Genomic DNA, 23,617 nt, shown 5'->3' with positions numbered 1-23,617 from the left:
GATTGCTTATAACATAAACAATCATATATTTTTACTAGTATGAGATCTTTTGGAACGTGTTCAAAAACAAAATTATGTGTACAAAATGATAATTTTAAAATGGACAATATCCTACTATTGTGAAGTGAGACTTATTTAGCTACCACAAGTGGAACTAGAGCACACAAGTGTCTTTAGTAGTAAAAGTAGCCAAGAACAAATTCATGGGGGCTTGACTTAAATCGGACAATAACATACTATTGTGCAGTTATGTCTCACTTAACAGGTCTAACAATTCATATCAGCGCCAGATTGTGATAGTTCATAACAATTTCACATGGGCTTCAAAAGGTTTAGGAAGAGGTAAATGGGTCATCCCAGGATGGGCTTAAAGATGTGCCTTCTGTATTGACTAGAGGGAGCCAGATAATCAGACAAACTTTTAGTATGGACTTAAAGGGAGACAGATCACACACCAGGAGGTAGTAATCGACAAGTATCAAGCCCGATGTGTGAAGGGGGAGATTGTTAGGAGTTATCCCAAGTCAATTTTGGAATGGGCAAATAGCAAGAATATTAGACAGCTTGATATTTTCACTAGTATAAAATGTTTTGGGAGGTATCCAAAAACATACTTGGGTAACCGATTCTGGACCTGTTTATATTCTAACTATATGCCTCTTTCAAAAATTTGACTCCTAACATTACTCATCACACAAACTATTTATTAAACAAGATAATTGCTTAGACTGAACGGATCCGCATTTTCAAAGATGCATAAAAACCGAGGGTGGTTCTGATGTCAAAGTTTCGGACCATTATCGTCATGTTTGGCTAACAAATAAAAGCTTTTTTTAATGAGAAGTCAGATTCTACTGTTTTTAACCTGTTTATGTAAAGAAGTTGGAAACATTTATAAAAAGATAAAAATGCTAGCTTTTTTTATAAGATTTCTGCTTATTTTTTCAAACACTTTTATAACTTATAAATCCTAACTTATTTCTCACTTCCACTCCACTCTTTTTTTAAATAAGAAGTTCCTTTTTTTAAGCAGATCCAAAGAGGCCCACAAGCTGAAAGTGAAAATGTCAAACTATTAGAAATCTAACTGTACTCTCTATTACAACATTACCCATTGGCTTAATAATAAATGTCAAAATTTAGGACTTTTACAGAGATACAAATGAGAAAGACTGATGTTCCAAGTTTGTTACGTGATGACCTATCTACACTTAGCAACTGAGTTCCGGATTATTATAAACTAAATGTCGACAGGTGTTGAGCATTTGAAAAGATGAATTTGGGTGGAAAAAGAGGAGGCAGTGGGAGTGGGTAAAAAAGAGATTAATAAAACTGAATACAATTGAATTGTTCATGTCAAACGCACACATGCGGGTAGGGGCGTACGGACCTGCTTCTTTCTTTCTTTCGCACGCAAAAGCTTCTCTTTTTATTTCCTCCCATTAAATATTACTCATGCTGTATGACAAACATAAAGCTGTGTTGACAAGCAGTCTTGAGAAGAATTTTAGGGATTATTTCGTTTGATTGGACACTTGCTTTGAACAACTTTTATTGTTACTTCCATCCAACCAGCCCTCGTATAAGAGAATTGCTGGCATGTATCGGAGTTGGTTAATGGGGAGTACTCCCTCCGTCCCAATCATTTGTATACATTTGAGATAGTGGAGGAAAGTAGTGGGTGTAATAATGTTTTTATTATTATAAAATGAAGATAGAGGAAGAAAGTAGTGGGTGTAATAGTATTTTATATTATAAAAATTTACTATTTAACATATGTATACAATTGATGGGACTTCCAAAAAGGAAACTGTATACAATTCACTGGGACGGAGGGAGTATATATTATACTCCCTCCGTCCCAAAAAGCTTTTCTCGTTTGATATGTCGGGACTGTTCATAACAGGAGACAAATGACTAATTTACGTCTAATCTATAAGACTAAATATAGTCATGAGTGATCTTGTTGGTTTCGTATTTACGAGTATTTTAATACAGTGAAAATTTTATATTTAATACTAATATAAAATTAAAGATATTAATGATCAAAAGTGTGTGTTGGCAAACGTGAAAAAGAGAAACAGGAAAAGTATTTAGGGACAGAGGGGGTAGTTATTACATTTTTAATATTATATATATTTATACATTTAAAATTAATAATTTATAGAGAACCTCTCATGCTATTTTCCGGCTGACCGTTTACTTCACTCAAATTTTCCGATCATCTTTAATTAACAAAACTGCTTCAAGCACATAAATCCTATGCTAGTTAGATTTGTGTATAGGTTTACGAATAGCGTGGCGCATGAATTAGCAAACACTGCTTATTCTATGTTAGACGGAGGAGAATGGTCTGAGATCCCTCCTGCTTTTATTAAGCTTGTACTCCCTCCGTCCCATCAGGATGCTTACGTGCACTGTTTGCACGCATTTTGAGGCTCTCGTAAAGTATAATTCTATTACATATTTTTAATTTTTTCTTTTTTTGAATTAAAGTTTAAACGTCAAACTTTTTTTGGGGATTTTTTTTAAAAATAAATATATAATGTAAGTATACTTTATAGGAGCATTAAAATGCGTGCCAAAAAGTAACGTAAAGAACCTGGTGGGACGGAGGGAGTATTAGATACTGATACAGTATGATTTAAGGAACGCAAACTCTGGTTTATTGGAAAAAAAAACAAGACTGCTTCAACTGCTGCCGCTAAGTAAAGGAAACGATGTTGATACTTATCTATCTCATTTCTGTATATATTACTCCCTCCGTCCCGAAAAGATTGAACTGCTTTGACTTTCACGGAGATTAAGAAAAAGATAGTAAAAAGGTTGAAAAGTTGATAAAGTGATGGGACCCATCAAAATTTTAATAATAGATTTGAGATAGTGGAGGAAAGTAGTGGGTGTAATAGTGTTTATATTATTATAGAATAGAGATAGTGGAAGAAAGTAGTGGGTGTAATAGTAAAAAGTAGTGTTCAAAAATATTAAGTTTAATAGATTCATTCTTTTTGGGACGTCCCAAAAAGGAATAAGTGTCAATTAAAATGGGACGGAGGGAGTAGTAATATGTTTGTTGTTTTGCTAAATGAAGGATATATTAATTAATTAATAATTTCATGATCATTAAAATCTTTTAGTAGATTAACCATGACTCTTTTAAATTTATGATAGAGAAAGTTTTCTTGTCGTGTTTTTCAAACAAAGATTCCCTGGTGAAGCAGAAAGGGACAAAATAGATGAGACTTTGCAAATGCATTGCACTATGCAAATATCTATGTACATATAACACAGGACTGTTTGGTATAATTTCGGTGTGCTTTTACAATATGAAAAACAAAGATTTTGGAAAAAATAATCAAAATAAATAGTAGTTAATGAGTCATAAAAAAATTTAGTCATTTGTGACAGTTTATATATGAGACTATGAGTACATGTGGTGGAATTTTAAAGGTAATTTATTTTTATGGAGTAAAACTGGGTGATAAATGTTGCCTGCAGTTTGCCACTCATATTATGACAATTTGGGTACTTATTTCATAAAAAGATATATATATACATATCTATACTTTTTTAATGAATATCTTGTGAAGATATTTGACATTTCTTATCTTACAACAATAATATTTGTAATGTAGAGTAAATCCTCATTAAAAAAATCCTTATTTTGGAAAACATTTTTTTCAAATAATTTAAACTTATTATTTTTGTAAAATAAGTATCTGCGATGAAACCAACACCGTTAACGACAATGCCCAGAGTTGTGGTGCCTCGAGTATCCAAACGGACATGTGATTTGAAAGGAGTAACTTTAATCCATGTGTTATTAACCCTAGTTTCTTCCTTAAATTCCTCTGGAAATAGTTTGTGGTTCCTGGTAATGGACTCAAATAAACCTTCTACAAGAGCTTATGCACTTCGGTCGTGTGTCTGAAATTTCTTCTTGTTGTAGTTCCAAGCTACCACTTTAAAAATATTAAAAGAATACTCTCCGTCTTTTTTATATATATTTTCTGAAAAAATTAGTCATCTTAAAAATATAATACTGTTGAGTATATTGTTTTGCTATGTATCCTTAATAAAAATAATGAATTAAATTGACATATATAAAATTATATTTCAAGAATATTACTATATGGGAAAACGTTCGGAACAAGCATTTGTTGAGCACTCATAGGGGCCGTTTGGGTGAGCTTAAAATAAGTACTTCTTGCTTAAAATAAATAAGTGGAGTAGAAGTTAGAAGCAAGTTACGACTTATAAGTGATTAACGTGTTTGGTAAATAAGTAGAAGCCCTGAAACAAAAGCTAGCATTCCTAACTTCTTATAAGTGCTTCTTGACTTTTTACACAAACGGTACGAAATAAGTGCTTCTAACTTATAAACCCAGAAGCTGGCTTTTAAGCCGTTGCCAAACACCCACATAGTATTATGCATGGTGCATTGGTGCATACACCGAAAACATCATGACAATTCAGAAAAAAGTACTCCCTCCGTCCCACTAGGTTCTTTACGTTACTTTTCGGCACGCATTTTGAGACTCTTATAAAATATAGTTCTATAATGTGTGTTTTTTTTAAAAAAATCCTGAAAAAAAGTTTGACGTTTAAACTTTTATTCAAAAAAAAAATAATTAAAAAAAACGTTATTGAACTATACTTTATAAGAGCCTCAAAATGCGTGCAAACAGTGAACGTAAGCTTCCTGCTGGGACGGAGGGAGTACTAGCTTTGATTAGTCAATCTAAACACCTGATCACTCAATTTTAGGAAATTTTAAAATCATATGTATTGCTTTGGAAATTGAATTGGCATAATCATCATTCCCACGCTCACACTCGAATGAGAGTCCATTGTACATTTGTAGTTTTGTACAGTAAAGAACCAATTAGTTCAAGCATTTTACACAGGTCTTGGACTTGTATTAGTACAAAATTTTAACACTCTGCTTTTACTCGGGGCTGGCACTTAGCATAACTAGATGGTGGTTGTTAATTAAAACCGGCCAATTATATATCTTAATTTTCTTAGTATAATATTATGATCGCTTTATGTTTAAATTACTATACAAATATTCGGAAATTATATACAGATTCTATTAGATATTATATTGACTTTTGAGTTAAAATTTATATTTATTAGTTGAGTGGAACATTATTAATGGGGTTAAACTGTGTCATTAGTTGATTATTTGCGAACAATTTCGAAGTCGTCTCACTCGTCAGTGTTTGACAAATCTCCAATGTTGCTCATTAGTGTAATAAAGATTTTATCGTAAATATATATGCACTATCTAAATTTTGTAATGATAATTCTTCGTTTAGTTTTATTTTGTGTTTGAAGATCTCATTATTATTACAAGACTTTGGATTCTTGGATCGGAAGAATAAGACGAGGGAAGGTGAAATATAGGGTTTATGTGTGTGATAGGGAGACTTCTATATATAAACACACTACGCGGTACACATATATCACCTAGCTAGTTTTAGCTAAGAAACTGATCAAACAGGCCTTTCCTTTTGACTTTAAAATACATTTTGTATTAAAATAATCCACACCACTTTAAGCATATAATAACAAGAGTAAGTTTTGTGTGTATGTGCCCGAGTGTTGTTTAGTCTCTCAACCACAAAGTCCATTGATAAAGCAAAGGACAAAGTCCATATACAAAGTAAACCAAGCCTATACATTAAACACCTTGAGAGAGAGATCGAGAAAGAGAGAGAGAGAGAGAGAGAGAGAGAGATGGGGAGGACTCCTTGTTGTGACAAAGCCAACGTGAAGAAAGGGCCTTGGTCACCTGAAGAAGATGCAAAGCTTAAAGATTTCATAGAGAAATATGGAACTGGTGGCAATTGGATTGCTCTTCCCCAAAAAGCTGGTTAGTAAGCATATCAATTATACTTGTTATATTGGTTTGCATTTTCTTTCTTTCTGTCACATGGAATTCATAGCCTCTCTGTTATGGATCAGGTCTGAGGAGATGTGGAAAGAGCTGCAGACTAAGATGGCTCAATTATTTAAGGCCAAACATCAAGCATGGGGACTTCTCTGAAGAAGAAGATAGAATTATTTGCAGATTGTATGATCAAATCAGAACTAAGTTAGTCTCTCTTCTTCATACAGATCATATCTATCTCTATTATTTTGTGAACTAACTAATAAGAAGAGTTGGAAACAATGAAGGCAAGTCAAAGAAAAAGGAAGTTTTGTGAGATGTTAAGTCCACTACATGATTATTTTGTTTGTTTTTGTGGTTTTTCTAAGGTTCTTAATTATTACAATTATAGGACTACTGCATGCATGCTAGCTAACTAAGATTTAATCTTATGTAATTTAATATACCAACAACTACAACTAATAGCTGTCCTATATCATTATACAAAGTAAATCACAATCTTTCTTCTTTTTTTACTTTTTTTTTTCTTCTGTAGATGGTCAGTTATAGCAGCTCATCTTCCAGGCAGGACTGACAATGATATCAAGAACTACTGGAACACTAAGCTCAAGAAAAAATACATGGCTGCTGTCACAAATCTTAACCACATCAACATGAATTATTTAAACCCTCCTTCACAGTTTTTCGAAGCTCCTCAATTTCGAAACCAGTATAATTCTCAACCAAACTTCTCATTGTTCATGAATAATATGGACACATTATCTCTCCCTGGAATTCCTCAAACACTCCCCATCAACACTTCTCATCATCAGTCCCTTGGTCACTATAACCCACTCATGACCGAAAGCCGCAGTTTCGGACTCACTTCTCATCATCAAGCACTGAGTTCTGGATCATCAGGAGGAAGTTTCATGAGTCAGATCACTCAGGACCATAATATGGTCACCAGGCAGCCACAGACCTACTCATCCTCATCAAACAACACTTTCAGCTCTGTGATGCAGCTGGATTATGGCCTCATGGGTGGTGTCTGCAACACTAATTCTCCAGTAATGCAGTGTTATGATAATCTTGAGGAGATTAAGCCAGTGATTAGCAACAATATAATGAACACAAGCTACTTAGGGTTGGATGATGGAGGCAAGAGAAATTATGGGAGAGAAGAAATGTACTACCCTAGCTACTAGAAGCTAGGGCAGGAAGGGAAGAGGTACTACTGACTGATAGTAAGATGAGAAAGATTTGAAGGGACATAAGAGGTATGGTGTGGTGCCCTGAAACAGCAGTAAAGGACTCACTGAAATTTATTAAGTACTTATATTACTAAATTTATAAGACTGTGTTAGAATTTAGTAGTGGTTTCTTTATGGGGTTTTGTGTATTTTCTGACTTAATTGCAGACTGAATCAAAGGGGAGAAACTTGCTTCTTATTTGACAGTACATGGAAAAGTGCTTTTCTTTTTGTGCCATTTCATGTTGTTTTTGTTTTGTGTACGGTTATTATCCATTTATAAAAGATTCAAGGACTCTAAAGAAATTCACATGATGAATGCTAAAGAAGTAGACTGTAAGCATGGACATATACAATATATACCTAGCTAGTTTTATAACTAGACACTGTTTAGTAAGGTTGCTCCTGTTCCAGATATATAGGAGTATGGATGAACAGACTAGATGAGGCACGCTCACACTCACATGTGTGTGTTTCTGTTCTTCTGCTTGTGCTTGCAACATGTATCATGTTATTTTGCTTGTATAGGTTCAAGTAAAAGTGACATTTAGGTACAATAGTTTGGTCTATTATAATACCTTGGCAAGTACAATGCTATTAGATAGGTGGCACTCTAATTTATATAAGGAGTATTCTTCCTTAACTCATTTAATTGATTATAATTCTTATTACTAATTTATATTAGTAATAGTTTTTTCTGTTGATAATTTTGTTGGCACTTCGTTTTAGCAACAGAATTTCGTGTTTACCAACGAAAAATTCCGTTGGGATTAAAGGATTTTCTTGTAGTGTTGTATATCAACTCAATTCTTCTCATTTGAAGAAACTTGAATAACTGAAATGTATTCGATATAATTACTTGTTCATTAATCCTATTATTATGTAAATGTGTCACAGAACATAAACATACTTATTCTACGTGAATCTCATCTGAGTCTTATCTATACTACGTAAAAAGTTGATATAATGGTGGAGGAAAAGGTTTATGTATTAGAAAATAGTGAAACTCATCCGAGTACATGGAGGTGGACTAAACAAACAGCACAGGTTAAATAATTGAATTTGGTAATGTCAATTAACTTTTAGTAATGTCAATTGTGCATGTAAATGCAAGCTCCTATATGTTGACTAATGTTGTTACAAGGAACAAAGAAAGACACAGTTCTTTGTTTATCACTGCAGTTGCTAATAATATGTTGACGAATTCTGTCTAAATTGAAACCGGAGAGATTAAGAAAAAGTTCTGGCATACAACAAGTAATGTCTAATATAATATTTTTATTTTGAAAGAAAATCTTGTTTTGTATTGCGTTTAAGTCTAAAAAATTGTAAATAACACAATATAATAAATAGCGTTTAGGTCTTTAACACGTCATACGGTCTAAAATTAAGAAGTGAAAGATGAAAAAAAATCTCCCATTATCTAGCACGTTTTAAATTATAAAATGATATTTGAGAACATCAACTCACACGATGATATTTGAATTTGATCCCCGTAGAAGATGATAGACTGATAGAAAATTACATTATGTGTGTTATCAACTTATCGGGTGCAAATATTTAAGTTTTGCCTCGCGAATCTTTCACCATCAAAAATGTCTAAGATGGAAGTCGTGTATTATTATAACGGTCTTTCTAATGTGTGCCCAAGGGCACACAATAAACACTAAATTCTATAAAAATGAGTTAATTTGATTGGTGGAGTTGATGTGAATGCAGGGGGGCCATTCACATTTATTATTCACCCATCAATCAAAAGGAGTTATTCTTATTGGAGTTAGGGACTAGTGTGTGCCCTTGGGCACACCATAGAAAATCCCTTATTATAATCACAAGATAGTGACAGCAGTTTTGGATTGGATGTGGATGTGGGTGGCACTGGCATTATTAAAGACATGCATGATTAATCATAATCTCAGTTTTCTTCACAAACAATTATTGTAAAATCATATCTCCTTTTATAATTAATTAGTTTATACTAGCTCAAGTCTCAACTTGTTTACATCCATGCAGATCATCCATATTTTAATTCTTAGGTGAAAAGTGCTTCACAAGATTTTGAATCGAACGTCTATCACGGACAGCTAGCTAATTGTGCATTATAATACAGATCTGTATGGTCCAGGGATTGACCATTGTTGTTAACTTGCACAATCATTGTGTATGTGTGAAATACACTGTGCCGGCGGAAAGTCAAGGGCGATTTTAATATATTTCGGTTAAACTGTAGAAATCGATATTTATACATTTTCATATTTTAAATTTAGAATAAAATAATAGTCCCTCCATCCCAATTTAAAATTGGCCGTGTTTTAAATTAACCAAATTTTGACTGAAATTTACATATTTAAAATAATTAAAAAAAATTATGAAAATATATTACTAGATTCTACATCTATTCTACTTTCAAATGTATTTTTTCAATTTTCAAAATCATGTAAGAATAATTACTAATTACTTGTCAAAGTTTGGTCAATTTGACCATAAAGAGACAGATATATTGGGACCGAGGGAGTATTACAAAGCTTGATTAACTTTAAAATTTACTGTATATTGTGAACTGGGAATCTCTTGGAAGCTTCGTTTAGCCACCATGGATGTCTGCGTAAGTGTTTTACTTTAAAATTTGTTGGTGCCAAAAAGAGTTGACCGATGTTATGCATTAATGGCTTAGGTAAGCAAGAATTGTCCTGGCTTGGCCAATATTGATTCCAATAGTGCATGGAAGAAAATTTGCATTGTTCTTCCTGTTTGACACTATATATAGACATAAAAACAATAAAATATACAGAAAATTAGATTATCAAACAAAATGTCTTTACTACACACTAGGGGTGATCACGGGTCTGGTTTAAACCGTAAAATCCGCATAAATCAATCCGATATTAATCCGATCCAAACCGAAACCGAAATGAGGTTTACGGTTTAGGTTCGACTATTTTAAAAAACCGTGGTTTGTGGGTTGGTTTCGGTTTTATATTAAACCAACCCGTTAAAAAACCGAACCGCATATTTATATATATATATATATATATATATATATATATATATATATATTTATATAATATAAATATTTAATATTATATATATACAAAATATTAATTTTATATAAATATATTATTTTTTTTAGTTTATACTTGCTGGGTTGTTGTTTAGTTGCTTACCTTATCAATACCTAACTACAAGTCATATCAATTCAGTAATCCACGACTTCAATTCAACTTTATGCATTTTATTAGACTAAAATTTGTATTTTAATTTAACTATGTGAAATTATGTAAATGGAAACAAAAATGATCCTCTATTTTCTAGTATTATTCATGAATCCTCATCTTTGATTATAAGCCTTAGTCATAAACCGATCAATCCGCTTAACCGAACCATTAAAAACCGCACCGCTTGGTCCGGGTTAATTGGTTTACGGGTCACGGGTTGGTTTGAAATTTTGAAAAACCGCTAATATATGGTTTGGTTCCGGTTCCACCTCCAACCAGAACCAAACCGAACCGCGATCACTCCTACTACACACTGTATACAAAATGGCTTCCGACTTGTTTTATTATAAAAGGTTTATTTATAAAAATAAAATCTATCACTTTTAATCATTTAATCAAATGAAAGTAGGACTTATATATAAATTAAAAATTATCTTTTACATATAAATAATTTTTTATTTATAAGCAATAATCTAAACTAAATTACGTTCAATATTTTCGCTTAAATTTTTTGAATTTTTAATTTTATATTCTGAATGCTGAGCAATTAGCAGGAACACGATCCCAGATGTTGACGGCAATAATTATGAAATTTCTCGCGGTTACTGCTATAACTTGACAGTTTCAACTGAATTGACGTTGGAGTGCATGACAATCGAAATATATGTGAAAGTCATGCAAAACGTTGGCGGTAGGATAAATTAAAATAGCCGTCGCAATAATTTAACTTAACCACAACTTCAATATTATTCTCTTTATTTAAATTATCAATATCATTATTATTGCCGAAGGCTGGTGTCATTCTTGCGTAGAACAAGGTTCATCTAAGAAGTGGCAGAATGTTTTTCATTTACACAGGGTCATGTTGCTGCTATTCAGCCTTAGAAATAAATCCATACATGAAATTAGGTACAAAATTTTTCACAAAATGACATGCGGTAGATATTTGATTGGAATGAACTTTTCGAACAAAAATTCTGTACCATATTTGTGGATGTAACACTACTCGGCCGGGAATTAAGACATCCAAATTCGACAAATATAAGAATATAAAAGTTTTGCGAATTAAGAATATACCATAGATAAACCAAAGTTTTGCGAGTGAAGAGCATATGATTTTCGAATCTCAACTTGAGAGGAAATTGTGTAATTTTAACAAAACTTAAAGTGTGCAGGTGACCCCCTATCTGGTACGAAGATACGCATGTTCGAATATATGTAGAGTAACCCGAATATTCCTACTACTTAGGTCTTAAAATACCATGCCCCTGGGGGGAATAGTCTGTTGAGAAGAGAGAGTCCAGTTGGCAAACAGTTAATTGTCTTAGATTTCGCCAAAGAAGGCCTGAGTTCAAGTCCGACAATGTGCAGTCCTAATTCCAGGACTTCTTAAAGTCGATATCCAATTAATTTACAGACGTTTGATATCTGACAAAGGCACCTAAATGCAACATAAATCAACCTAGTAAACAGTATTCATTACCTAACTTTCGATGGGAATGTCATTGCTTCTTTCTGTAACATTTCGGTTTATGTATATTTTGTGATGAAAAAATAAAGACAGAATACATTTGACCCAAAACCAACTTGCAAACCTTAGGTTATGTGTGATCATTGTTTCAGAGGATTCATTCAGTACTCGAAGCAACTGCTATATATTACATTTTGGCTCTGACTTGCTCAACAAGCTCTCTTCTGAGGATTTTTCCTGAAGCTGACTTTGGCACTGATTTTATAAAGGTGACCCTCCGCAATCTTTTGAAAGGGGCGACCTGAAAAATAATTACACATTTAAGATTACACTGTAGTGATTGCTATTAAAGTTTGTTGACAACATTATCATGTCATAATATGCCAAGGGCAGGAAGAATTATACATTATCATGTAATATATACCACCATATCAAGTACTATCAACTAGAGATAACTACTCCCTAGCGTTGTAGTCTAGTGGACACCACTCTTCTATTGGCAACACACAGTCGAGGTTTGAGCCTCAGGTAAGGGATGTCTATAAATTCTTCGTAATTGACCTTATGAACAAAACTCAAGTATTAACCAGAGCCAGATAAAGACCCTACATATTAGAAATTGGCATCCAAAGATTTTGCCAACAGTTGGATTTATTTTCTACCTCATTAATTAGTTCATCTACTCTAATAGGTAGCAAGGGAAAAGAAGATTATTTATTTTATTCTTTCTTTTATCATTAAAAAAGTGTATAGTGAATTCTAAAAGATGGTTGAATTATTAACCTGCTCTGAGATAAATTTCTTGACATCTTCTTCGGTTAGTGAACTGTTAGGAGCTCTGACAACATGCGCGCTTGGTACTTCACCAGCTTCAGCATCAGGAAACCTACAGGTGTAATTTCCGAATAACACGTCATTGTTTTATAATTAGGATTTCCTCGAAAGAATGTTGGGTGACTTACGGGATGACTACCGCATCTAATATGTCTGGGTGAGACACCAGTAGGCCTTCAAGCTCTGCTGGTGCAACCTAGCAAGAAGAATCATTATATCATACCAGAATATTGATTAAGGCAAAGAAAATTGCTAGGAAATTTCTCACAATATCAAGAACATCAATATAGAACCGTCCAAACCAAACATACAAATTGTTGAACATAAAAGTACACAAACAACTATGCATATAAATAACTTGAACTGCTGCTGGAGGAGATTAAGGTAGCTAGCCAACATGTTTCTAATTCAACTGCACTGATATGTCAGTGTAGAACTAATGTTTTCTCCCTGCTAATAACCAGACTATAACATTACGAAACTAATGCAACTGCTGAACAATCAAACCAGCCAAAGATATGGATCAAACTTTCTAAAAAGGTGTAATGACTAGTAAGCATCAGTAAAAGAAAGTGAAAAGAGGCTTTTAATGTCCCAAAAAGTATCTAGATTTATATAGTACAATTACCCTGATCAGCTAGAGAGGTTTGGAATCTGAGGAAGTGCAGTGCATAGAGGGAACTCTGGGAATAAGTGAATAATACAAAAGCAAGGCCAATGGTTTCTCGAGGAACATACTCGAGTTTTCTAAAGTTCATCAGATTCTGAGGGCGCAAGGAAATATAGATGAATAATGTATTCCTTGATGCTTGCTTTTTAACGCTGATAATGCTAACAAGGTTAAGAAAGATCTGAAAACAGGCGATAGACATATCTCCTCAAGGTATAAGTGGAAACAAATATAAATCCTCAGTTTTTACTAATAAAACTCGATCCAAAACATTCAAAATTTAAGTAACATAATGATTCCTGATAGAGGATACAGATACACTTATATTTATTTATAATAAAAAATATTCTATGACCTTTAAAAATACCTCACCCCCCTGACTTTTCCTGTTCTCAAACCCAAACAACAATTATGCTTTTAAAAAGTTTGTAGTTGGTTTTACCTGAAATCCTTTGTACTTGATGAGCTCTTTAATTCGATCAACAACATATAGTTGTCCTTCCTCATCAAAATAACCTAGGTCGCCAGTATGCAGCCAACCTTGTTTATCTATAGTAAGCTTTGTAGCTTGTGGATTGTTAAAATAACCTGATAAAAGAATGTTACATATTAGTAACATGCAATAGTTGTCAAAGATACAAAGAACAATAAGATATGAGGATTTTACCACTTAAACCTTTGCAGAAAACAAATGGCACTCACAAAAATTCCAAGAACAAATCCCAAGAAAATTCGAAAAAAATTATTACTCTCGACAGGATATAAAGGAAGGTGATGGAGGTAAAACCGAGTGATATATAAAAGAAGGGATGTGTGTAAGGCTAACTGATATCTCATTCCTGCTGAATATGTGAGTCAGTTTTGAGCTATCTTTCACAAATTAGTAACCAAAAATTCCATTATGGACTAGTATCCTGATTTTGTTGTTCATTCGGCAGTGCTATCAAAATAAAATATTTTCTCCAGATACCTGGTGAGCAGATCATAGAGTTGAAATGCAGCAAAAACTTATCTCATGCCATCAGACACAAGCTAACATCTAATTTAAGTACACATACTTTAAGGAGATGAAGAAGAGAAATTTAATAGTTCTATTATAAGGATTCTCCAGAAGCTTAATTGTGAGACCATATTTAATTAAAAGCTTACCTTGCATGATGTTAGGACCCCTAACACATATTTCACCCAACTGCTTAGGAGGAAGACGTTCAAGTGTATCGACACTCAAAATTTGGCATTCCACTCCAGGAACAAGCATTCCTACAGAACCAGTATTTCGAGGACCTCCAAGCTGATTCTCCACAGAGATAACTGAAGTTGTTTCTGTCATACCATAACCCTGAATGTATAGAGTTTCAGATTACTACAAAACTTGTCAAAACCAAGCTACCTTGCTACAAACTACAGAAAATGCAAGGAAGAAAGTTTTGTCACCGGAACTGAAATATTTCAAAACTTTTGCCAAATCCTGGGAGGGAACAAGCAATTTTAAGTGTCTCTATGTGTCCTATTGGCAAACGGTACATGTCCATTCACAATAGTATTAATATTTTCTACAAAAGAAACATATGTACAACTAGAAGCAAATGTCTGGACAGAAATTTCACAAGTCTAAAACCCCCTAAGAAGACATGGCTACACCGTGTGCATCTGAGTTTTGATTAATGTGAAAAACGAGTAAGCTTATATGTTCCTAGCTTTAGGACCAGTTATTCTAGCTTTCTTGGTGCTTCCAACAGTTCCCTTGTAGAGATACTCAAATATTATTTTGAAATAGTCATAGGATATACAGGTCCAACCATAGGTTTAAAGAGAATTAACTATTATGTCTATTTTATAAAAAACAAGTTAATAATTATTTACATTATTCATGAAGTTACTCATTAAATGGTTATACACTTTTTTTTTGTCAGGTTTAAATGGTTATGCACTTTAAATTAAGAGAAGCGAGTCTATTGCCACATATTCTTAGGTAATTCTCCATATTCGGATAAATTATAAAGAAGCCAGTAAGTTAATGGCCTTTGAAGAAACTACTAACAGGGTCGGGAAAACAAAAGCGTCATCACTCAACATCCAGAGATGTGATTCTCGGCACTCCATCTCTACGAGAAGAAGTTTGATAGAATCAGCCAATTTCTATAGATTGTAACCAATAGAAACATAGCTGACCTGGAAAAATGCCAATTGCCACAAATTCCAGCACAAGTAAATTGCAATTTATCTAGAAATGAATTATATTTGATTCAAGCACAAAGTTTGTATGTGATCACATCTGATGTTAAAGTTAAAACTGAAAAGATTAAGCATGTACAGTACATAATTCATATATCACATTAAGTAGTTGCATATTAATCTAAGAAACGATGAGAAATTGTAAACAGAGCCCATAGAATATCTTGAGTACAACAAACGTACCTGCATGACCAAAGCCTGCGGAAATTTCTTCGCACATTCCTGCATCAACTCTTTCCCCAAAGGAGCAGCACCAGAACCAATTTGCTTTAAAGACGACAAGTCATACTTACCATCCCCGCTATATTTTGCCAATGCAAGTACAATCGGGGGCACAACCCACATATGTGTAACCTTATACTTCTCCACAGTCCCCAAAAGCACTTCCAAATCAAATTTTGCCATCGTCACAATCGTACTTCCCCTTTGCAATTGAGCATAAGTAATAACACAAAGTCCAAACACATGAAACATAGGCAAAATACACAAAAACACACTGCTCATCTCCCCCATCAAATCCATATCACCACAAGCCATCAAAGCAGCCGCAATAAAATTCCTATGACTCAAAACCACACCTTTACTAACACCAGTAGTACCCGAAGAATACAACAGAGCAGCAGTATCATCCCCCGAAACCTCAACCGGAAACAACAAAGACCCATCATTCCTAATCAAATCATCAAACAACACAATTCTTGATTCCAACCCACCCCCTTGTAATTTTTCAACATTTTCATCAAACCCCATGATCACAATAGGCAAATCAAACCCTTTAACCTTATCAAACAGCTCAAAAACAGTAAAAATGACTTTCGGCTTACAATCTTGTACCTGTTTAGCTACCTCATGAGAAGTGTAGCTGGGGTTGACAGTAGTGGCAATAGCTCCAGCATTGATGATCCCAAAGAAGCAGACAGGGAAGTGAAGTGAGTTGGGAGAGAAGATGAGAACGACGTCGTTTTTGTTGACACCCAGTTGCTGTAAGCCACGGGAGAGCTTGGAAACAGAGGAGCTGAGTTGAGAGAAAGTGAGGGTGTGGTTAGAGTTGGAGTCTATGAGTGCAGGGTGATGGGGGTGGGAAGAGATGTTGCGAAAGAGAAAAGATGTCATGGAGAGTTTTGGGGTTTTGGGGAGGTTTAGTGGTGGCCGAAGTGACCTGTATATTCCATCTCGCCCGTACCCTGATTTCTCCATTGAGAGAGAGAGAGAGAGAGAGAGATGAGACGGAGGGAGAAGAGAGAGGAGATGGCAGTTAGGACCAAGACCAACCAACTCTTAAGATTTGTTATTGTAAGAATTTGGACAGTAGTATCGAAGTGTTTGTTTTCATCGAACTATTATTGTGTCCTCCGCACTTCTTTCGATTTGTTTTTCCTTGTTATATGAAATCTTATATTAAATGTTTTAGATTATTTTAATTATATAGATTAGTGTTCTAAAAAGCGCTGTAAGCCGCCGTCTAAGCGAATTTGACTTAAAATATTTTGATTTTGTATTAAACATGTGATTAGACGTTTTTGAAAATTAAGCAGAGTATTAAGGGAATTAACGGTCATTAAGCGGATTAAGCGGTCACTTGCTAATTTTTTAAATTGTAATCAGGAGCAGAGAATATAAAATTAATATTATATTAAAATTTAAATTTGTCAGAATCAAAATTATGTTGGTGACAAAAAAGGGTGAGGCCTCCGCCAATTCCTGGGCCTGGCCCTTATAACATTAACAAGCCTGGATCAAACAATCTAAACACAAAACCTTTTCTTACTTTGAGCTACCAAGTGAACTACTAGCTACCCTTACCAAAGCAACCCAATCAAGCAGAGCAATCTTCAAATTTGGGCTCTAGCAAAACCTGCACGCTATATTTCTTCGCAAAAAATACCAGGAAAGTTTTTGAGGGATGTCAAATTTCTTTTACAGGTTATTTCATTAACTAATAATTTTAATTTTTAAGAAAGGGTCCCAAAATTATTTTTCGCACTGGACCCACTAATTTGACGAAAGCCGGATCAAAACTTTTATCATATCTGTAACCCATCAAATTTTTTGAATAATTCCCGATTTACACCGTCACCGATCATTTTTGCCCCCGTGCACTTATTATGCAAAAATAATAATATATGAAAGTTTAAGTTATTTTGGACAATAAAATATAGCTGCAATGTATTAAAACATAAGTCAGGAGCCACAATGTTTTACATGCGTATAGAATTGAAACTATGATCTGAAGCAATCGATCGACTTGTATATATAAATCAATATAACAAAATCCATTGGAAGTTTGGAACTTTATCACATGGCTCGTTTATATGTGTCTACTGACTTGTAACATCGATCCTAGTCATGCTATAATTTTTTTTTATTACGACACTTTATTTGTGTTGTCTGTATCATCATGCGAAAATATATAGTTTTTTAATAAATGTGATGTTAGCATTTATATACGCACATTTGAATAAGTCAGAATGCAATTTGCTTCGAGGAAGATATTTTAGCTGGTTTATTTTGACAAAATTGTTTATATCGAAATGACAGCGTACGTTTTTTGTATGTTAAATGCACTGTGGCCTCCTCTCGTTGAGTAGTCTCACTTCATGTCTCCGAAGTTAACGTGGAGGCCTGGCAATCCTAAGTTTCTGCATCAACAAATTGTGTCAAATTATTTACGTTCAAGTCCGTGATAATTGATAAAGTTGCAAAAATGAAGGGTTCTGGAAAGCAGCGAGGTTAGGGCCGTAAATGAGTTGATACGCTCAATAATCGCTCGGTGTTCGGTTCCAAAAAAACTCGATTCGAGCTCGGTTCGATTCATAAACGAGTCGATCTTGAACACAATTTTAAGGTTTGTTTTATAAACGAGTTGAACTTGAGCACAATAGAGTTCGACTCGATAGTTCGCGAACAAATTCGAATTATGAGTTCGTGAACTTGGCTCGGGGGCGTAGTTCGTGAACATGGTTCGTGAACTCGACCTGTGAGCGTGCCTCGTGAACATGACTCGTGAGCATGCCTCGGGAACATGACTCGTGAGCATAGTTATTATAAATTTGTTATGAGTTTATGATTTCTTAGAGCATAAATTAAAATATTGTTAGAATTTTAATTTATCTTTTCTAATTAAATTAAATAAAAAAAGCTCGTAAATAAATTTATGAGCATAAGCTAGATCCTTAGCAAAGTTTATTAAACAAGCTCGTGAACAAAATTAATGAGCGGTTCGTGAGCAAAATCTCGTGAGACAGCTCGCAAGACATGTTCATGAACGGTTCGCGAGCCATTCGTGAACAGAGTTATTCATTAATGAGTCGATACTCAAACAATATTTTTGGCTCGATCTAAGCTCGAGCTCGAGTTCGAGTTCGCTAATTTTTTAACAAACGATACACGAGCACTGTAGAGTTCGGCTCGGCTCGACTCATTTACACCCCTAAGCGAGATTGACATGACGGATATATCTAAAATAAAGTTTGAGAAAAAAATATAAGTCCAATAATATATAATACGAAGAAGAAGACAAAAAATGACATTATTCATAATCAGGGTAGCCTTAGAGATTTGGGTTACAAGATCAATTTTGAAAATAGTATCTTTTTCATGATCATAAAAGAAAAATCTACACATTCAAATTATACAATGATATAATCAAAAATATTTTTTTAAAATTGATAACACCATCAATTTAAATACATATAAATATATAAATAAATATAGTATATATGCATAGATTATTTGGTACACTGAAATAGTGGTGTTCTAACCGTTAGTCTTGGTCGCCTTATCTAAGGGACGGACGGGTCGATAATATTGTTTTTATCAAATCAACCAATTAAAAATTATTGAAACACATAAATATTTTATTAAAACCGGTGCTATTGTAAAATAAAAATTAAGAATATAATTTTTAAAAATTTTACTTACTCTTTTATATATATTAAGAAAATTATGCAATTTAAATTTTTAGTACTCATGTGTAAGCATAAGCTGCTCCACATGAATGCCGATCCCTGTGATTCAATATCCTGCCAACAAAAAAAACAAGGTTAAAATCTATATATCGAAAACAAATTATATATTGTTCTGGTCTTCTCTCTCACAACTATTATCTCCGGTTCTGCCGGAAGTCGAGAGTTAGAAATTTTTATGCTCAAAGAAAATATCTGGTTGCATGCCACCTTTAATTCTTAATTAATAGTAGCACACTGTCAACATTTGATATGTGTGTTAAAATTTAGCATACGCAACATGCTACTACAACGTAACATCCACCATATATATATATAGCTATAAACATAACAGCGATCGAATTGACCTCTCTTCCTGGATTCGTTTTCCATTGACACTGTTCCTCGTACTTTTAACAGAATCAGTTTCAAGACATTTGCTTTCACACTTGTCTTCCAGCCGACGACACCATTATTAACTGCAAGAAAAGTGGTTAATTATTAGGCTTCGGTTCGACGTTAGATATTAATTCCGGGATATTGATAAGTGACTTAGCATAGCTAAAGATTGTGGCTTGGATGCATGGTACGATGCTCAAATAATCTTACTGTTGTGAGGACGCTACCTGACTCGGCAGGGCAGGCCAGCTTCGTCGGCAAAGTAGACTACCTGTCTCTCTAGAGTGAGAAACAAGTACTTCCAATTAAGCGGTACGGCTGACATGCCCGGGGGTGGTTTTAATACTTGTAAAATGATCATAATGTACAGATTGACTTGCATGACCGGTTTTAATTACATACTACATGGATAGAATACATGTGTACAGTACGTAAATTGTACATGTTGGTGACCCACGTAACATGTGGTCTCTTCCAAACTCTAAAGAGCAGACAACCCAAACATCCTACCATATGCTAATTAGTTAAAATAAAATGAAAAACTACCTACCATATCATCAATATGATTTGCATATTCTTGTTATCGCAAATTTACCATCTTTTATATATCATACCTAGCACCTTTTCGCTTGATGAAACGATATGAGATGTGTATTAAAAATTCATATATGTTAATTAAAAGATTTCTTATGTGATTGTGTATAAAGTTGGGTTAAATTGGACAAGATATTATCGAACATGAGATGTGTACTAAAAATTCACATATCATGTTGAAAAATCTCTGATGTGATTATACATAAAGTTTGGTTAAATTGGACGAGATATTATAAAATTTGTTGAATCTGTAATATACTTTATTTTGTTTATTTTGATGGTACTAGTTATATTGATTGATTATATTTTAAATATAACATGTTATTATTTTTCAAGTTGATATAAATAGAATGTATTGTTTAGATATGATAACTGATGACATGACAGTTGTTACGAATATGTAGTGTTTCGATAAATATAAATATTGCTCGACTAAAATTATAGATAAGAAAAAGTATGGTTGCGGTATATATTTTCATGATATCTGTATTTTTTTTTGTTATGTTAACGACTTTTTTAGCAAAGGGTTTTTGATAATTGGAATTGTTATTATAATTAAAAATAATAAAATTGGGTTAAAATTGATACACTTTAACATCACATTCACAAAAGGTTCTTACCTTATTAAAATAATATTTTTATTTATAATAATTTAAACAATAATATAATTTTTGAAAATATAATAAACTATTATAACCTATTTTTGAAAACACGTACTTACATTTTTACAATCAGTAATTTATATCATTTTAATTAATCATTCAAACCATTTTTGTTGGAGATGTTTTAATTAACTTATATTTTTTATTTTTTGCCAATATTCTTTATTCCAAAAAACACTCTTTTGTTAGAGTACGTCTTTATGTATTTAGAGTATCTCTGATCGTCCAAAAGCCGTAAGTTAAGAATTTAGTTGCATATTTAAAATATATTTATAAATATCTAAAAAATTCAACATTAGTAAAAATCTTATCAATATGTGGGATCTTTAAAAATTTTATAACATAATTTTTCATCATTTAGTATCATAACAAGATAATATTTTATTTAAAATAATATTTAAAGATTCAAATATTTTGAAAAAGACATGAGATTCAATTGCACCGATAGAATCCAAAAAAAATTGACTAATACAAGAGTGAGGCCATGCATATGTAGAAAATTAGGGAGAGAGAACAAAGATCAAATGGAATCAGTTTGATCTTTGACAAAAAGAAGGGGAAGGAGTGTTAATTAAATATAAGCTGAGAAAACAAACTCAAGATATTAATATCTTAATTAATATCTTAATTAAGAACTCCAAAACATTGTTACACATAAGATATATCTTACTCGTGCAAGAGTTCGTTCGCATGATACAAACCTAATTATTAACTTTACCGGATTCATAGTTTACATCAGCCCTAGCCTCCGGCTCTCTTGAGCCAATATCTTCTGCAGCTGAGCCGGCCGGCACGGAACCGTCAATGCACCACCATGATCAAATCCATACTCATCCGCAGCTTGCTCCAACAACGACAAGAACGTCGGATGAGAAAGATACCTCAACGGCACCACGAATCTCTTGTATTCATTTTCCTCTTCGGCGATCACCGCAAAGTGCCCTTCCTTGACATCCTCCGGGACACCCTCGTGATCCCACGATTTTTTACCCAAAAGAAAACTCCTTTGTAGTTTCTCCACTACCACTTTGAGCTTCACAATCCCATTCTTTTTCTTGCTAATAATGGACTTATTAGCCATCACACTTGCTCTCTACGTCGTAAATAGGCCTGTTTGTTGTACTGATAGTACTTATTGTTAGTACTTATCGGTCTAGCTCTCGGTGCTCTTTGCTTAATGTGGTCACTCATATATATAGAGAAATGTAGATAGGCGGTGTGTGAAGAAGTGAGGGGGAGGACATGGAAAGGACTGAGTGAGCCATAAATTGCGAGAGACCGGAGCATGTGTTATCAGTTTTTTCCCTTCTATGAAACGTCGCTGTAGCTGGTCACCTTCGGCCCTTTCGAAAATTATTCACAACTTACTTTTCTACATGACTTGCTTCTTTAGGTACTTTTTTAACTGAATGCTAAGCAATCCAAGTGCGGTTTCTTAATCCGTGTTTAGCTTGCGTACGGAGAATTAATGATCTGGAAATGTGATCCGTGGCTTCACCCAACTCCTGTTTGGAAGTTTTTGTCACAAACATTTACTTACATAAAATATATTTGACGAATATCATATACTGTTGGACCACATTAGCATAGTCACTACATACCAACCGTCAATTATATAATGATCGAATTAATGGGTTGTTTGTTTAGTATTCAAGGGTTCGAGGATGAAGATTCCAAGCAGGGTGTAAGAAATGATTTACCCTCCAACTGGGATTAGGGTTTTCATTCCATGTCTCAAACTTGCCAATCTAAACACCAAGAAATTCCCATTCCAATTAACCAACCTCATTAACTATGAACGAAACGCCTCCTAAAAATTACATTATAATTAAAGTATCGTATTTCATAGCTGAGAGGTTAATCTTTACTGCTTTCTAGACAAATCTGGGGCTTGGGGGACATTGAAATTGAAATTACATTCAAGAGTAACATTAAAAATTGTGGTTTACACTTATAGTTGCACCTCAGCCTCTAAAACAGTTATGTTTACCCCACTTGAAATGAAATAGGCTTGTTTATTGAGTGAGTAATACAAAAATGTACGGGAAAAGAGAGGCAAAACTGACGGTAGAGAAGCAAGAATTGTTATGCTCCTCTCCTCGAGATTTCTAGATCCTTCTCTAGCCTTTCGTCTATTATATGACTTGCGAACGTTCTTTCCTCTGAGTTTTAAGGTGGTGCTTTCTGATGATCTATGTCGGCTGCACGGTGACCTTCCGTTATTTCCTTGCAAGTGGTGATTAAATTTATAAGAAATAAAAGAATATTGTCTTTATCTCTGCGATGTCGGACTTGCTTAGATTGTTCGGCCGATAGGAGTTCTGGGTTTCGACGGGGGTATGCCTGTTTCGGTCTTTATTCATAAACTTGTTTGATATAAGTTGGAGACTAGTTGTTTGATATAAACTTGTTTGATATAATTGGAGTGAGCCGGACGAGTTTCGAGCCGAACCTAATTCGAGCCA

The 23,617-nt window shown here is 33.9% G+C and overlaps 3 protein-coding genes across 3 annotated transcripts; 1 reads left to right on the top strand and 2 right to left on the bottom strand.

The window, feature by feature from the left end:
* Positions 1-5,594: 5,594 nt before the first annotated feature.
* On the top strand, positions 5,595-7,366 carry LOC108208253 (transcription factor RAX2). The gene is made up of 3 exons (XM_017378773.2): positions 5,595-5,878; positions 5,971-6,100; positions 6,432-7,366. The coding sequence occupies exons 1-3, from the start codon at positions 5,743-5,745 to the stop codon at positions 7,081-7,083; spliced, it is 918 nt and encodes a 305-aa protein (XP_017234262.1). The 5' UTR covers positions 5,595-5,742; the 3' UTR covers positions 7,084-7,366.
* A 4,327-nt stretch (positions 7,367-11,693) lies between these two features.
* On the bottom strand, positions 11,694-16,908 carry LOC108206122 (probable CoA ligase CCL7). The gene is made up of 6 exons (XM_064087364.1): positions 15,737-16,908; positions 14,468-14,657; positions 13,761-13,906; positions 12,777-12,844; positions 12,598-12,700; positions 11,694-12,115 (listed from the first exon to the last, which is right to left on the bottom strand). The coding sequence occupies exons 1-6, from the start codon at positions 16,748-16,750 to the stop codon at positions 12,002-12,004; spliced, it is 1,635 nt and encodes a 544-aa protein (XP_063943434.1). The 5' UTR covers positions 16,751-16,908; the 3' UTR covers positions 11,694-12,001.
* A 4,974-nt stretch (positions 16,909-21,882) lies between these two features.
* Positions 21,883-22,233, bottom strand: LOC108208502 (protein SMALL AUXIN UP-REGULATED RNA 16). Its single transcript, XM_017379035.2, has one exon. It carries the CDS (start codon positions 22,231-22,233, stop codon positions 21,883-21,885), a length of 351 nt encoding a protein of 116 aa, XP_017234524.1.
* Positions 22,234-23,617: the final 1,384 nt, after the last annotated feature.

The sequence above is a fragment of the Daucus carota genome, chromosome 2 (assembly GCF_001625215.2).
Source record: "Daucus carota subsp. sativus chromosome 2, DH1 v3.0, whole genome shotgun sequence".
Taxonomy (NCBI): Eukaryota; Viridiplantae; Streptophyta; class Magnoliopsida; order Apiales; family Apiaceae; genus Daucus; species Daucus carota.
This window is presented reverse-complemented; position numbering and strand designations above follow the sequence as displayed.

Bases quoted from the DNA above. Each gene is read 5' to 3' on its own strand.
- LOC108208253 (XM_017378773.2), top strand. From the start codon at position 5,743: ATGGGGAGGACTCCTTGTTGTGACAAAGCCAACGTGAAGAAAGGGCCT. The intron at 5,879-5,970 runs GTTAGTAAGCAT...GTTATGGATCAG, and splicing joins TGCTCTTCCCCAAAAAGCTG to GTCTGAGGAGATGTGGAAAG. The intron at 6,101-6,431 runs GTTAGTCTCTCT...TTTCTTCTGTAG, and splicing joins TATGATCAAATCAGAACTAA to ATGGTCAGTTATAGCAGCTC.
- LOC108206122 (XM_064087364.1), bottom strand. From the start codon at position 16,750: ATGGAGAAATCAGGGTACGGGCGAGATGGAATATACAGGTCACTTCGG. The intron at 13,907-14,467 runs GTAAGCTTTTAA...TTCTTTTATCAG, and splicing joins GGGTCCTAACATCATGCAAG to GTTATTTTAACAATCCACAA. The intron at 12,116-12,597 runs GTTAATAATTCA...ATTATTTTTCAG, and splicing joins AGAAATTTATCTCAGAGCAG to GTCGCCCCTTTCAAAAGATT.
- LOC108208502 (XM_017379035.2), bottom strand. From the start codon at position 22,233: ATGGCTAATAAGTCCATTATTAGCAAGAAAAAGAATGGGATTGTGAAG.